The sequence below is a fragment of the Plecotus auritus genome (genome assembly GCF_963455305.1).
Source record: "Plecotus auritus genome assembly, chromosome: 12".
Taxonomy (NCBI): Eukaryota; Metazoa; Chordata; class Mammalia; order Chiroptera; family Vespertilionidae; genus Plecotus; species Plecotus auritus.
Window position 1 is genome coordinate 15,151,470 of NC_137778.1, and position 15,393 is coordinate 15,166,862.

General features: G+C 51.6%; 2 protein-coding genes across 3 annotated transcripts in view; one reads left to right on the forward strand and one right to left on the reverse strand.

Moving 5' to 3' along the window:
- The window catches only part of SPATA45 (spermatogenesis associated 45), a 70,993-nt gene extending 66,892 nt beyond the window's left edge, over positions 1–4,101 (reverse strand). Inside the window, exon 1 of the mRNA XM_080647943.1 lies at positions 3,971–4,101. The gene's annotated coding sequence lies outside the window, so the exon portion shown is untranslated. The remainder of the gene's footprint in view (positions 1–3,970) is intronic.
- VASH2 (vasohibin 2) overlaps positions 3,244–15,393 on the forward strand; it is a gene marked incomplete at both ends in the record, with an annotated part of 38,959 nt that continues 26,809 nt past the window's right edge. The window contains 3 exons of one of the 2 annotated variants that reach the window (XM_080647941.1): positions 3,244–3,424; positions 4,003–4,465; positions 14,504–14,592. In XM_080647941.1, the coding sequence (XP_080504067.1) occupies positions 4,190–4,465; positions 14,504–14,592 (365 nt within the window). Of the gene's footprint in view, positions 3,425–4,002; positions 4,466–14,503; positions 14,593–15,393 lie in introns of those variants that run through there. The other variant, XM_080647942.1, reaches the window with a different exon arrangement.

Genomic DNA, 15,393 nt, shown 5'->3' on the forward strand with positions numbered 1-15,393 from the left:
TACTTGATTTCCCAATGTCTTGCTCTCCACCCAATGCAGCCCAGTTGAAAGTTGTGGTGCTCCTGCATATCAGAGTTATTACCATCTCTCTTATCACCAGGAAAAGGATCTCTATTGATTTCAGACACGTAAGCAATGCACTCCCCATATCCATCCTAGAACCACTGGTGGAACCAATGGCCTGAGCTCAGTTTCCCTAGGAAATAAAACCCGAAGCAAACGTTAAATCCGATTGAGAAGGCAGCAAGAGTGAAAGGGGAAACGAAGCAGGCTAGGATGAGAAGCAATGCAAGGTGGTATGTTATCATGCAGGTAACTCTTCAGGACCAGCTGCAAAGACTCAGTAGATGCGTCTCAGTAGCTCTGCAGGACATATCCAGGGAGGTTGTCCATAGGAAAGAGGAATGAAAGAGAATGCATCTGCCTAGTTTCCTCCCATCTCTTGTTTCTCATTGGTCAAAATGCTCCCCACAGGGAATTTCCTAGGGTGCATCATCTAGTCTCTTTGATGGCTGCCTCGAAGCCACATCCTGCAGTATGGCATTTCCTCTGAGTCCAGAAGTAGTGGAGGAGTCAGAGACTCCAGACATGTGGCTGGCCAGCCTGGCTGTGCAGCAGCGGCCAAGAAGGATTTGGCTGGGCAAGTGTCTCGTCAGTTCCCAGCGGCTGAACTGCACAGATTTAATTGGCTGTGGAGGCAGCTATAGAGCCAGCAGAAAGGCAACGTCTAGCCGATGCGAGGAGGGACATAAGCTGTTTCTGATACACTCATTAATAGGCTATTAACATCAATAAGTGGTGGAGCTAGAAAAATGATCACCAGGTTAGGATCTTGTCTTATTTACCTTAGAGACCCCAGCACCAGGCACTTGAAAAAATGAGATGCTGTTTAAACTGCTTTTCTTGTTCCAAACCTTCCCACTACACACCTCTGCTGTGCCAGTCATTATGCTAACGAATGGAAGTGACTCTGCTCTTAGAGGTTGAGCATAGTCCCTGTTCAAGTCACAAGTTGGCTCTGTCCCACTACGTCACTCTTATTAATGACCCAAGCTTTCAAAACCCATAATCTGTCAGGCATGGGATCATTTGAGACTTATGTAACACAAAATACAGAAGGAAAGGAAGAACAGAGTTGGCTGGCCCATGCAACTAGCACAACTCTCAAATGCAAAAAGGATTCTGAACAAAAGGGCGCTTCCGCTGCCCAGTCCCTCACTGGGACAGCTCAGTTCACTTTAGAAGCCTTCTTACCACCTTTTGGGAAAGTAGCTAAGTCTCACACTTCCCTTCATATGTCATGTGGCCTCCACTGCATCCCACCGCCCAGGGAAGAAGAGAATGGACAGCTGGAATATTGGACATGAAAACAAAAGCTTTGCATTGAACTGTCAGGGAGTCCTGATGTGCCTGGGGCAGGAAGATGAACGGATAACCCCTCTCTGGTCCCTAGGATTTTGATTCAGGCAGAGCAGGATCCAGGCCTTGGTTTAGCAGGGGAATTGTAGTTGTTTGGACTTGGCCTGAGTGCCCACACTGGGAATCGATACCAGGGAAGGTGACACTTGCCAGACATTCTTCGATGTTCACCAACGGGTCGGATCACTTGAGCTTTGAGAGCTCAGTTTTCTCCTGAGGGAGTGTGAGGCCAAATCCTCATCCTCTGCATACAGGTCTTCATCCTGAAATCCTAGTCTTCTGGTCTTGAAACTCCAGGGAAGTGGGGAGAAAGGGACAGATCTGAGAGATGGCTGAGAAAAAAGGGAGGAAGGATGCTTGAGATGAGAAAACAGATTGCTCGCTGAGGCAGGTTTTCTTTTAATCAGGAAATGAAAACGGAGCCAATTATATGGTGAGAGGGTAATTTTCCCTCCAATTTCCTGATATTTTTCAGGTGTGATTCTTCCACTTGAATTATTCAGATAATTTCCAGAATGAGCCAAACCGTTTCCTTTGCGTTATTGGGACCTACGTTATTATTCTCATTATTGAATGCATAAAGTCCTAGGCATGGGCTCTTGTCTGCAGCAATGCAGGGCTGGTGCAGAGTCCTGGACTCCTCACCCATGTCCTGACTCTCAGCTATACCCAGTGACCTCTGCTGGCACTGGCCCCCTCACCACGCCTCCCCCTCACCACGAAAGAGAAGTTCCAGAAACTGATTTGTCATCAGTGGCTCTCTGACAATTGCATTCTTAACCTAGCATCACTATCACAACTGCTTTACCCTCTCAAAGCTGGCATGCTGGCTTGGAGTTGAAAGAGAAAGGAAACTAGAGACAGTGCCCACAAGAGAGAGTCCGAGAATCACAGAACCTCAGAGTCAGAACAGACCTTGGAGAGTGAGGGGCTTGGCTTGCTCTCTTTTCAGAAAGAGGAGCTAAAACCCAGACCAGGCAAGTGGCTTGTCCTGGGTCACACAGCTCAGCCAAGTGATAAATGTGGACTTAGAGCCAGCCCTCAGTTCAGTAGTCTGGTGCTCGTCCCATCTCACCTCGCTCTTCTCTTTCTTTAAATAAAAGGGGGGGAAAAAAAAAGAGGCCTTTAAGGAAAAGTTGTTCTCGTGGGGAGTGTGGAGGAGTCTCCCACTTCACCCTGACCTTGAAGCATCTCTCCAGCCCCTCCTCTAACTCTATAGTTCTGACAGAACGGTCAGGGCGCTGCTGACCACCTGGGTTTTAGTGTTACATGTCAGCTTGGGTTTAAAAGAACTTGATAAATCATGACTAACGTCAGAGAGTGCATGACTGTGTTCCCTTGTTAGTTTGGGGTAATTTGCCCTGTAGCGTTAAAAAAGAGATTGCTTTGTACCTTCCTGTACAGCCCCTGCCTGAACCCCCTGACAGAGGCAGGTGGCTGTGTCCAGCCTTCCTCAGGGAATGATGCTCTGAGGAGAAGCCCTCCTCTACTTCTGGGTCACTTCTCAGGTGACTTCTCCTCTGCTTCCCACAGTTGCAAACCCTCGCAGTGCCACGAGCCCTGGGGGGACTCGGTCTTCTGTCTCTTACAAACGCCCCAGCCCCAGTACACGACAGCGATCGCAATTTCGCGTGGCCGTGCAGCTCCCCTTCCCCCGTCCCCCTCCCTCCCCCCGCCCCAGGCCCGGGAACCTCGGAGCCAATGGGAGCGTCGCGAAACTCCGGGTTGTAGAGTTCCGAGCCCGGGACCCGCCCCTCTTTGTTGCGGTGGCCAATGGACGCATTCGGAACATCGGCGGCTGCCCGGGTGACTCGGTTATATGTCACAGAATAACATTCGAGAATGGGACTTGGAATGAGGGGCCGGCCGCCGCAGCCGCAGCAGCCCCAGCCCCAGCCCCAGCCCCAGGCCCAGGCCCAGCAGCAGCAGCAGCAGCCTCCGCCTCCGCCTCCGCCGCCCCCGCCGCCTGGAGTTGCGCCGCAGCAATGAGGTCGAGCGTCCGGAGGTGAGGTCCTGCTGCTGCAGCGCCCTTCCCGCGTCCCGCTTGCAGCCGGTCCCCCGGGGAACTCGTGGAACGGGGGCGGTGGACCTATTTCCACTGAAGCCTGGGGGCTCCGGGAGGGCTTCCTGGAAGAAACGCGGCCGCCTTTGCAAGCCCAAGCGGCCGCTGCGCCCTCGCGCCGACCCCCGGCCGCTCACGTGCGGGCGCGTTCCTGGTTTGCTCGGCGCTCGACCACATCTGGCGACCAAGCACTGTGTGGAGCGTGCTGGGACCCCCTGTTTCTTGACGCAGCACGAGCTGCCTTTCTCCCCGCTACCCGGTCCACTCCGCACCCCGCCCCCCCCCCACGCCTCTTTTCCTCCCGGTGTTTAGGTGTGCGTGAAGCTTTGTGCCAAAATTCCAGTCGCCTTTTGGGTAATTGCAGGGCTGGACGCTCGTATTCAAATCTCTAGAGGGTCTGTCAGCGCGGGGGTGGAGGGACGGGAGTGACGCGGGGACAGTCCGAGGCCCCACCGCGGTTGGGCACGGTTTCGCGGGGTGTCCACTTACCGCGGTGCGTGCTGTGTCTCCCCTGATTGCAGGCTCGGCCCGTAAGCGGAGCGCCCGCCGCCGCTCCCCCTTGGCGTGTCCAGAGGCAGCGCGAGGCATGGAGGAGGCGGCCCCCGCGGGGCACTGATCCCCGCGCGCGCCCGCGCGCTCACGCCCCCCGCCGCCGCCGCCGCCGACGTCGCGCGACCCCCGCCCCGCCCTCCCGGCCCCGGCCCCACCATGACCGGCTCCGCGGCTGACACTCGCCGCTGCCCCCACCCCAAAGGCGCCAAAGGCACCCGGTCCCGGAGCAGCCACGCGCGGCCCGTGAGCCTCGCCACCAGCGGGGGCTCCGAGGAGGAGGACAAAGACGGCGGGGTGCTCTTTCACGTTAACAAGAGCGGCTTCCCTATCGACAGCCACACCTGGGAGCGCATGTGGATGCACGTGGCCAAGGTGCACCCCAAAGGGGGAGAAATGGTGGGCGCCATCAGGAACGCCGCCTTCTTGGCAAAGGTCAGTGGCTTCCAAGGAGGGGGGTGGGGTGGGCGGTGAGGGGACCATTTCAGTCTGTTCAGGGCAAATAGAGGCACTATCCACGTTCCTGGTTATGCTACAAACACCCTTCCCCTCTCCCGTCTTCCCCACAACCCCCCCCCACCCCCGCCCCCGCCCCTTTGCTTAATTGAGATGTTTGTCTTGGAAGCCTTAGAAATGGGGGAGGGGGAGGTGGTGGCTAGCTGTCCTGGGACTGTATGGTCTGTTGTGCCAAGGTTTCTTTGAATCTCTATCCAAACTCTATTATTTATTTATTCACCCCAATGTCCATCCTCTTTCAGCAAGAGCTGTAGCCGCTATGTAGCAGCAGCGATGCCAAGAATGCATAGGTCCCCTAGGGATCCCACCCTACTTTTCCCCTTTGGAGTCTCCCCCTTGCAAATGATTTATTAGGCTGTGAATGAATTTGACTCAACCAGTCAGACTTCTCAGCGTGAATCATTTCTAGACTTTTTGCCAATTTTCTTTTTATGACAGTGACTTTCACCTCTGAAACTTGCAAAAACAGTGAACTATCTCTTTTCCCAGCTTATCTGGGCTACAAGAAAAAAAAAAAAAAAGAAGTTTTGGCCATGGCTTAAAGGGGACGTTCCAGTGGACATGATGAATTAGTCTCACTGGATTGAGAAGGAGGCTCAGGAGTAGAACTCTTTTTACCTTGAAGAGAAGCCAGTGAGCTGATTGGGTTTGGTGGCCAAGGATCACTTAGCAAGACGGAGGGAGGGAGATGTGGAGTGGTCGCTGTATGAAACATAAAATGCAAACCGGGGGAGAAATGCTGCCAGAGCCTGGGGGGGTTGTGGCATGGCAGATGGTTTCCCTGGCACCCTGGGGACACTGGCATGGCTGAGAAGATTCCTGGGCAAGTCTAGGAATGCCAGACCTGAGACCTGGAAGGCCATCTGGTGGAGTCTCCAGCCTGGAGCATCTGGTGACCTGAGCATCTGAGCCCTACAGGCCAGAAAGCTGTGTGCACCCTTGGGAGAAGTGGACCAGCCAGGAAGCTTCCTGTTGCACACAGTCAGTGTTTTATTACTCTGCGGGTCCAGGAGCTCTTCATTGTGCCCAACGAGAGCCCTGTCAGCCCTCCTTGCCTAGCCCTCCTTGAGCATGAGAACAACGTTGATCCTGGCTTGTGGTTCCGGCTTTGTCCTTACTTAAGTGAGCCTTCTTTACTGAAGGACGAGCTGGGGGCCCATAAACCTGGAGGAGAGGTGGCCACAGGCAATAGAGGCCTGCTCCTACCGTCCCCATGCTGCCTTTCTAATCCAGCACCCTCAGCAGCAACCCCGTTTCTAACCGGGGCTTCGTCTTTCTCCCGATTTTGTGTGCGGTGACCCCCTTTCTCAGTGGGAATCAGGGAATGTTAGTATTGGTGGAGACCAGTCTCCCTTCCACGTTCTGAAGACCTCCTGAGAACTGGGGGCTCATTGCCTCCCAGGGCAGCCGGTCCCAGGCCTGGCCAGATTAGATTGGTGGGAAAATCTTTCCTGAGACTGAACAGAAGTCCTTCTCTCCCCTTAGTCACATGTTACCACTGATTCTTGTGTTGCCCTTTGAGCCAGAGTAGCCCATGCCAACTTCCTTTGCTACTCACAGCTCCCTGGAATGTCTCTAGACGGGGCTCTTAGAGTAAGGAAGGAGTCCTAGCTGTGCACCTCTAGCTTATAAAATCTCTGATCTGTTTTCTCATCTATACAGTGGGAGTAGGCCAGACTTCAAGGAAAGTTCTTTCCAACTCAAATCCCATAATGTTATGACCCATGAGCCTCCAGGTTCTAATGCTGAGCTGTGTGACATCAGAGGTGCACGGAATTACGAGTCCTCAGAACTGTGACATCTGTCAGTCTGCACCTTCCTTTAGTCTCCTTTGTCCACAGGTAGCTCCTTTCACCTTTTCTTTCTTTCTTTTTTTTTTAAAGATTTTTTTTTTTTTTTAGATATTTTATTGATTTTTTTACAGAGAGGAAGGGGTAGGGATAGAGAGTTAGAAACATCGATCAGCTGCCTCCTGCACACCCCCCACTGGGGATGTGCCCGCAACCAAGGTACACGCCCTTGACCGGAATCGAACCCGGGACCCTTCAGTCCGCAGGCCGACGCTCTATCCACTGAGCCAAACCGCCTAGGGCTCACCTTTTCTTTAAAAAAAAAAAAAAAATGTATATTTTTATTGATTTCAGAGAGGAAGGGAGAGGGAGAGAGAGATAGAAACATCAATGATGAGAGAGAATCATTGATTGGCTGCCTCCTGCATGCCCCCTACTGGGGATCGAGCCCGCAACCCAGGCATGTGCCCTTGACCCTTCAGTCCACAGGCTGACGCTCTATCCACTGAGCCAAACCGCCTAGGGCTCACCTTATTTGTTAGAGTTCCCAGATCAATTCACTCTTCTCATCTTCTTTCTAGGACAATGGCTAGTTTGAAATCAGTCAGTCCCCTAAAATAAGCACATATGAAACACAATATTCTAAATGTTGTCTGAGCAGCTTAGAACATAGATCGCTACTTCCAGAGACCTCCAATACTGTGGCTGAATGCTGTGTTCTTAAAAAAGAGTGGTCCCTGCCCTGGCCAGGTTCAGTGGTTAGAGCATCAGGCAGTGCACCGAAGGGTTGTGGGTTTGATCTATGTGTATGGGAAGCAACTAATCAATGTTTTTCTCTCTATCTCCCCTGTCCCCCCCTCCCAATCCTCTCCCTTCCACTCTCTAAAAATCAATGGAAAAAATATCCTCTGGTGAGGATTAACAACAGAGTGGTCTCTCTCTCTCTCTCTTTTTTTAATAGAGTGGCCATATTTTACTCTTATTTTTATTTTTTAAAAACATATTTTATTGATTTTTTACAGAGAGGAAGGGAGAGGGATAGAGAGTTAGAAACATCGATGAGAGAGAAACATCAATTAGCTGCCTCCTGCACACCCCCTACTGGGGTTGTGCCCGCTACCAAGGTACATGCCCTTGACCAGAATCGAACCCGGGACCCTTCAGTCCGCAGGCCGACGCTCTATCCACTGAGCCAAACCGGTTAGGGCTACTTTTATTTTTTTTAAATCCTCACCAGAGGATGTTTTTATGGATTTTAGAGAGAGAGGAAGGGAGGAGGAGAGAGAGAAAGAGAGGAGACTTATGGGCCCTGACAGGGATTGAATCCTCAACCTAGGTATGTGCCCTGACCAGGAATTGAACCCACAACCTTTTTTGGTGTATGGGCTCCCACCAGTGGAGCCACCTGGCCAGGGCCACATTGTACTTTCGTAGTAACTCAAAGGTCACACGCGAACTCCTGCCAAGCCAGAACAACCCCAGCCCGAACGTGGGGCATTGGCTTTTTGAACCTAAGTAAAGAACTTAACATTTCTCTCTCTTACATTGTGTCATAATGGTTGGTTCTCCACCCCCTACCCCATCATGGGATCCTCCCTCTCCCTGGTCCCGACATTCCCCAAACCTTGACTCCTACACAGGCTTTGAGATGGGGACCGTTTCAAAAGCTCCTGTTTCTAGGTGCCACGTCTCTTGGATTCAAGGGCTATTCCTACGCTCAGATTGGCAGGCTTTTCCCTCTGGGGCCAAGTCCTTTGCTCCTTTAACCAAATCAATGCTTTACTGAGGAATTTGTAGAGAAGAGCAGGAAGTGGTGGAAGGATTGGAGAGTTTCAGGGAGGTTACATTTTTTGGCAATTGAATTTGTGTGTCTTTTTGGCAATTGAATTTGGCAAAGAAGTGGGTGGAGGGAAGGTGTCAGAGGCCTAAGAGGGGGACTGAATGTCACTTCCTTTGACTGCAGGGCATTCTGTTAGCAGCCATGGTAAGTTCTCCCCGAAGGTCCAGGTACCCCTTCCTGGGGTGTGGAGGAGCTCACCTGCTCTGAGATCTTCTAAATTTTCTACTGAAGACCCCTCCTCTGCTGGTTGCCAACCTGGAGTTAACAATTGTGTAGGTGAAGGCCAGGGTTTTTTAGAGATAGTGCAAGAAAGGAGCTCCAGCCAGGTGGAGGATGATAGAGGATGGGAAGCCAGGGGCAGAGAGGGAGCTGGCCCAGAAAAAGACAGCTGGGCTGTTTCTTGCAGAACCCAAATTCTTGTGCCTCATTCTCACGTTGATCCCAAATTGGAAAGTAATTCACATTTAGAGGACTCAGCTTTGCCTGAGTGAAGAGGTGAATGCTGTGAGGTGAGACCTGGCTGCAATCAGGGCTCCACTCCTGCCCCCTGCTGGTTCACTGGGGCCGCTCCCTCCCTCCCTTGTTCTGCGTTCAGAACCATCCACTGGTCTTTCCTGCTCAGCCCAAGGTTGGGACCCTGAGGCCTCCAAGGTAGGCTACCACCAACAGATTCCTGGCCGCTGCTGATGCAGGGGTCTGGGTCCTATCTTGGGCTCATGAGTGATGTTCCTTGCTCTCCTCCAGGAGACTCTTCTGCCTGGTGTCTGCCAAGTGTATTTTTCAGAGCAGGGACAGCAAAAGGCTTTGCTTTGTCCTTGTTCTCTCTTGTTAAAGATCCCTGGTGCCTGGAGGTCTAGCTGCCTCCCTGGCTCCTCTTCTAGCTCCCCCTTCTCTCCCACATGGTGATGCCATGGTGATGATATGCACTTGTGTCCATTCACATCCCTTCTCATTGCATTCTTCTTTTTTTTAAAAAAAATATATTTTTATCGATTTCAGAGAGGAAGGGAGAGGGAAAGAGAGATAGAAACGTCAATGATGAGAAAGAATCATTGATTGGTTGCCTCCTGTGCGACCCCTGCCAGGGACTGAGCCCACAACCCGGGCATGTGCCCTAAGAGGGAATCGAACCATGATCTCCTGGTTCATAGGTTGACGCTCAACCACTGAGCCATACTGGGTGGGCTCCTTGCATTCTTCTGACAGGTCATTGAATTTGGCAAGAATGGAGTGAAATTGAGTCTGTCCATAAAAACCTTGCCTGTGGTTTATTTCATCATTATTCTTGAGCAACCATTTTCCTGTCCACTCCACTTCCTCCTCCCACTCCCCGACCCCTGACCACAGGCACAGTATGGAAAGGGTCATTTTGATTTGTGCCCTCTAGATTCTGCCTCCATCGGCGGGGCTGTGGCTTGAGGGGGCTGGATGCAGGTGGCAGGAGGTGGGAACCTTGAGGGGAGAGGCCATGGAAAATCTAGGCTGGCATTTCAGGTGAAATAGGGCAGGAAAATGACAGGAGAAGAGACTCTCAGGTCCCCCATCATGGAGAAAACAAAAGGAGTGTGCCCTGGGCTTTTTGTAAAAGGTTGTACCAATTTACACTCCCATCCTCGTCAGCCTTGAGTGTCCACATTTCAGAGCATCCCTGCTAAATGGAGAGGTGAAAATGACATTCTGCACTGGCTTTAATGCGCATTTCTTACATTATTAGTGAGTTTGAACTTTTTTTCTCAAATATTTATCCACTATTTGCGTTTCTTTTTTGTGTGAATTGTTTTTTCACGGCCATTTAAAAACTGTGGTAAAATATACATAACATGTAGTTTACCATTTAAGTGTTCGGTTCTGTGCATTGTTGTGCGTGTAACATCACCACCTTTCATCTCTAAAACCTTTTCTTCTTCCCCAGCTGAAACTCTGTACCCCTTAAACAGAAACTCCCTCTTCCTCCCTCCCACCCTAGCCCCTGGCAACCACCCTTCTTCTTTCTGTCTCTATGACCTTGGCCAGTGGTTGGCAAACTCATTAGTCAACAGAGCCAAATATCCACAGTACAACGATTGAAATTTCTTTTGAGAGCCACATTTTTTAAACTTAAACTTCTTCTAACGCCACTTCTTCAAAATAGACTCGCCCAGGCCGTGGTATTTTGTGGAAGAGCCACACTCAAGGGGCCAAAGAGCCGCATGTGGCTCGCGAGCCACAGTTTGCCGACCACTGACCTTGGCAATTCTAGCAACTGATATAAAGGAATTGTACCAATATTCATGACTGGCTTATTTCACTTAGCGTGAGGTCCTCCAGGTTTATCCCTGTTGTAGCATGTGCCAGAATGGCCTTTCTTTTCATTGCTGAATAATATCCCATTGTGTGTACATGCCCCATTTTGTTTATTCATTCACCTGGTTTGCTTCCACTTTCGGGGGTCATTAAAAAAAAAGGACAGATTTATTTATTTATTTATTTATTTATTATTTTTATTGATTTCAGAGAGGAAGGGAGAGAAGGAGGAGGAGGAGAGAGAGAGATACATCAATGATGAGAGAGAATCATTGATCTGCTGCCTCCTGCACACCCAACACTGGGGATTGGGCCTGCAACCCGGGCCCTGACCAGGAATCGAACCGTGATCTCCTGGTTCTTGGTCGACATTTAACCACTGAGCCATGCCATCTGGGCCAGTTTTTTTTTTTCTTGAGGCCCCAATGTTTCTTATCACTTTGTGTGAACACTTCATGAATTAAGGAGGTTAACTCATGGTCCCAGAGGGAAGTGGATGGTTTCATCCTCTTTTATTAGGGTGAGAAGGCATCTCAGTAACGCTCCTGAGTGTCCAGGGACTCAAGCGCTGCTGATTCTGTTTTCCTGAAAAGTGAAGACATTTCAGGCTTCCCCGTTGTCAACCCCTGAAGGCACACTTCAGACGATAATAACACAGCTAACACTTAGAGAGCGCCAAGTGCCAAGCTCCGAGGTGCACATTTTATACGTAGGTTATAGAATCCTCCTAACCAGCCCAGAAGGTTTGGAGTAGGTGATATTCTCCTATTTCATCGGGAAGGTAACAGAGGCTTAGAGAGGTCATGTAGCTTGACCAGGGTCCACAGCCAGCAGGTGACAGAGCAGGGACTCACACCTGGTTGTGTTGGACGCGTCATCACAGCTGAAGGAGCCCACCTGGTTAATAGTTCCTCGTCCTGTGGAGGCATGAGGGGCTGGTTGGGAGCTGAGTCCCAGTCAGCTCTCCCAGATGTCAGAGTTGTAGCCAGATGACATCATCCCCTCAGCAGGCTTAGCCCCTCTCCCTGCCACAGCTCTGCTCCTCAGCTGGGGTTTGGGGAATGTGGCCACTCGCTCTCAGCAGGGGCTGAGGTAACCAGGCAGCTGTTCTTAAAAACCTTCGGGCGCCACTGAGCTTCTATTCTGAGGACCAGCTGCCACCTGACTCCCGCCCCATCATCCGGCTCTTGTGGGGTCTGTTGGCTTTGCTGGAGTTGAAATAATTTGTTGGTTGGCCCCCATGGCCGGCTGACTCAGAACGCAGTCACTCTGGCCACCTCAGGGCTGTGGTCAACAGATGCCCCTCTGGGGATCCCTTAGGTGACCCGGGCTTCTATGGGGCATTTCCCTGTGCTTACCAGCTTTTCTATTAAATAGGTACTCTTCTGTGTGGAAGCATGCTCATGACTTAATAAACTGTCATCCCGCCTCCCTTTCTCTCCGTGCCCCTCCCCCTTTGTACCGGCTCTAGAGCTGGGAACACAAGTACTAAAGAGATGTTTGTGCGCATCTCCCATTCTCTCTGCTTCTCTGCGAAATTTCTGGCACGTTCTTACACAGAATTCCTGATTTGAGTAGATCAGTGGATGTTACTGCCCCCCAAAAATAAGGACAAGCCAGATACGTCTTGGTGTTTGTTAGAACAGAAAACACAAAGGTTCACTTCATTTTTAAAAAAATATGTTTTTATTGATTTTAAAGAGAGAGAAAGGGTGTGAGAGAGAGACAAACATCGATGAGAGAGAAACATTGATTGGTTGCCTTCTGCATGCCCTCTATTGGGGATTGAGCCCACAAAGCAGGCATGTGACCTGACTGGGAATCAAACCAGCGATCTCTCAGTGCATGGGATGATGTTCAACCAACTGAGCAACACAGGCCACAGCTACACTTCATTTATTGACTGTCTGTGTGTATGTGTGTGTGTGTGTGTGTGTCAGGGAGGGGGGGGCATGTGAGCAAATGTTCCAATTTGCTCCCAAAAATGACTCTCCAAGACAAGAATGTGATTTGAGTTGATATGTTGTAATCAAAACGTAGTTCACAGAACAGCTGTGTGTGCACACACTCTTACATTCACACACACACAGCACCTTGGCTGTGAAGTAGGAAGTGTGACTAGTTTCCTTTCTGTTGAAGGGGCAGTTGCTGTGAAGTAGGAAGTCTCAAAGCCAAGAGAGAATAGAGGCGCGGAGAGGAAAAGAATGTGAAGTAGCATAAGTAAATGCAGCCTAGCCTAGGGTATAGAAGTATGAGCAACCCTCTCCATTCCCCCTCCTCCTCCCACCCTCCTCAGGCCCAGGGCCAGCATGCCCTCCAGCTTCACTGTGGGGCCTGAACCCAGGGAGCTGGGAGAGCTCTGGTGCCCAGCAGGCTGCCCAGCACTGTCCCCAAGTCAGTTGACCAGCGACTTCACTGTCCATCAGCTAAGCCAGGGGTGGGCAAACTTTTTGACTCGAGGGCCACAATGGGTTCTTAAACTGGACCGGAGGGCCGGAACAAAAGCATGGATGGAATGTTTGTGTGAACTAATATAAATTCAAAGTAAAGGAGCGGAGGGGAGAGCAAGAGAACCGGATAGAACAGCCGGATCCGGCCCGCGGGCCGTAGTTTGCCCACGGCTGAGCTAAGCCCTAAATCCCCAGGGCCTCCCTTTCCTGTTTTCTCCCAGGATGGAACTCATCTGTCCGGAGGCCCCTTCTGCTCCTTCCTGAGCACATAGGCCTGCAGGAGCCTCATCTCCTTCCTGACAACGCACTGCAGGGGCCTCAGGCCCACGTGGGCCCATTGCCTCTGCCCCCAATGGCCCTCCCCCACCAGCGAGGCCAAGGACGAGAGACTGAGAATCATAGAGGGGGAGAGAAAGCAAAAATTGTCCCTCACTTCCCAGGAGTGACTGGATTGGAAGCCCCAGCTTGTTCTCACTCCCGGCCTCGTTGGCAGCCTGCTCAGCGCTGAGTGCTGTCTGAGCTCTAAATTCCAGACAAGAGGCGCCTACCTCCCCTCTCACGTCCTTGCCTGCCATTGCTCCTTTCTCCTCCCTGCAGGGCTTAGCACTCTTCCCTGCAGGACTTGTAGACACTTGGTGAATGTTGACCAAGAGGCAGACTAGGAAACCAAGAGGTGGCTGGGCGGCCCTAAGGGGAAAAGGGTGAGGTGGCTCATGAGTCAGAGGAGCTGCATTTACCTGGGAAGACTGAAGGCAAGAGGGGACTCTTTTTTTTTTTTTTTTTTAATATATTTTATTGATATTTTACAGAGAGGAAAGGAGAGGGATAGAGAGTTAGAAACATCGATGAGAGAGAAACATCAATCAGCTGCCTCCTGCACACCTCCCACTGGGGATGTGCCCGCAACCAAGGTACGTGCCCTTGTCCGGAATCGAACCTGGGACCTTCCAGTCCGCAGGCTGACACTCTATCCACTGAGCCAAACCGGTTTCGGCAAGAGGGGACTCTTTCCTCATCCATCTGGGTCTAGACTCATGGGAGGGAGGAGATGGGCATTGCAGGGCATGGTGTTGAGGAGAAATGGTGGTTGAGGCGCCATGTTGCATTTCTTCAGGGCACCATTCATCTTGCATTCAATGGTGCCCTGGAGTGGGGCACATAGAATGGGTCACACTAACCATGCAGCAAAAGGTTCAGTCATGCAGTAAAAAATGTGAGGGTTAATGGAGCGCCTCTGTGAACATCCTGGGCCAGGCTCAGTGGGGGACACTACAGGACATGGTCCTTGGCCTCAGTGAGTGGCTGAGGCTCCCTGGGAAGGCTGGCTGTGTTCACACTCACAATACACAGAGGGCCGTAGAGAGTAGAGAGTCACTGTGACCCACGGTGGAGTGTGGGTAGAGGGAATGAAAAGAGGGAGGACTTCAGCAGGGGACTGGCTGGTGTGGGGAAACCTTGTCCAGGAGGTACCACTTGAACAGGTGACCATGGCAGGGTGGCCATCTGCTCCCAGGAGCAGTTCTCCGGTGGTCTCAGTCCTGGGCTTGCCACCAAGGACCGGGCCCCAAAAAGATCTCTCTCTACTTCTCTGCAGCCTTCAATACCCCAGGTTCCAAACTACAGGCTGTCGATGACCATCCCAGACTGGCTCCAGGCAATTCAGAACTACATGAAGACACTACAGTATCCTTCCCACGAGGGTCTGAGCAGACACAGCCAGGGGATGGGCGTGGTGATTGCAAGCTTGGTGGCCTGTCTGTCCCCAGCTGGTCAGCAAATGCTCTCTAAGGTTGGTGAGGCCGGGCATGGAGGGAGGCTCCTATGTGAGAGTCTAGAAGGAGTGCTAACAGAGGATGTAATTACACTGATCAGACCCCCGCCCTTTTAAGCAGGATGTGGGCCAGGATGGCAAGAAGGCAGTGAGACAGTGGTGGGCCACCTCGAGCCCCTCTGCCTTCCATCTCCTCTTCCTCCACTTCCTCCTCCTCCATCATCTTTCCCTCTTTCTTCCTCTATAGTCTTTTTCCCTCTTCCCTCCTAGTCTCCTGTTCCTTTTCTTCCCTCTCTCACTTTTTGCCTTCTGACTGCTCATAATCTACTGGAGCCCACCTGGTGCTGCTTTTGGCTCCCCACGTGGCCCCAACTGGTGGCCTTACTCTGTTCCTTGTGATTGAATGGGGCTGTAGGACAGGGGTTCTCTCCCCTCCTTTGAGCTTGAAGAAGAGCTGAGGATCCCATGGGTCCAGGCTGGGTTCAGACCAGCCAGACTGGTTGTTTTCACCTCCAGGGTTCTCAGGTTGTTTGCAGTCAGGTTAGGGTCTGCGGACGGTCCACTGGCTGCTCTGGTGTTTTATCAGGGATGAGAGTCAGAGGGGGGCTGGGCTGGCAGAGGTATATGTGAGAGGGACAGGTTATTTGCCCAAGCAAGTCAGTAGCATCTCAGAACTAAGCCAGCATCAGACGCCCTATAGACCCCCCAGCACA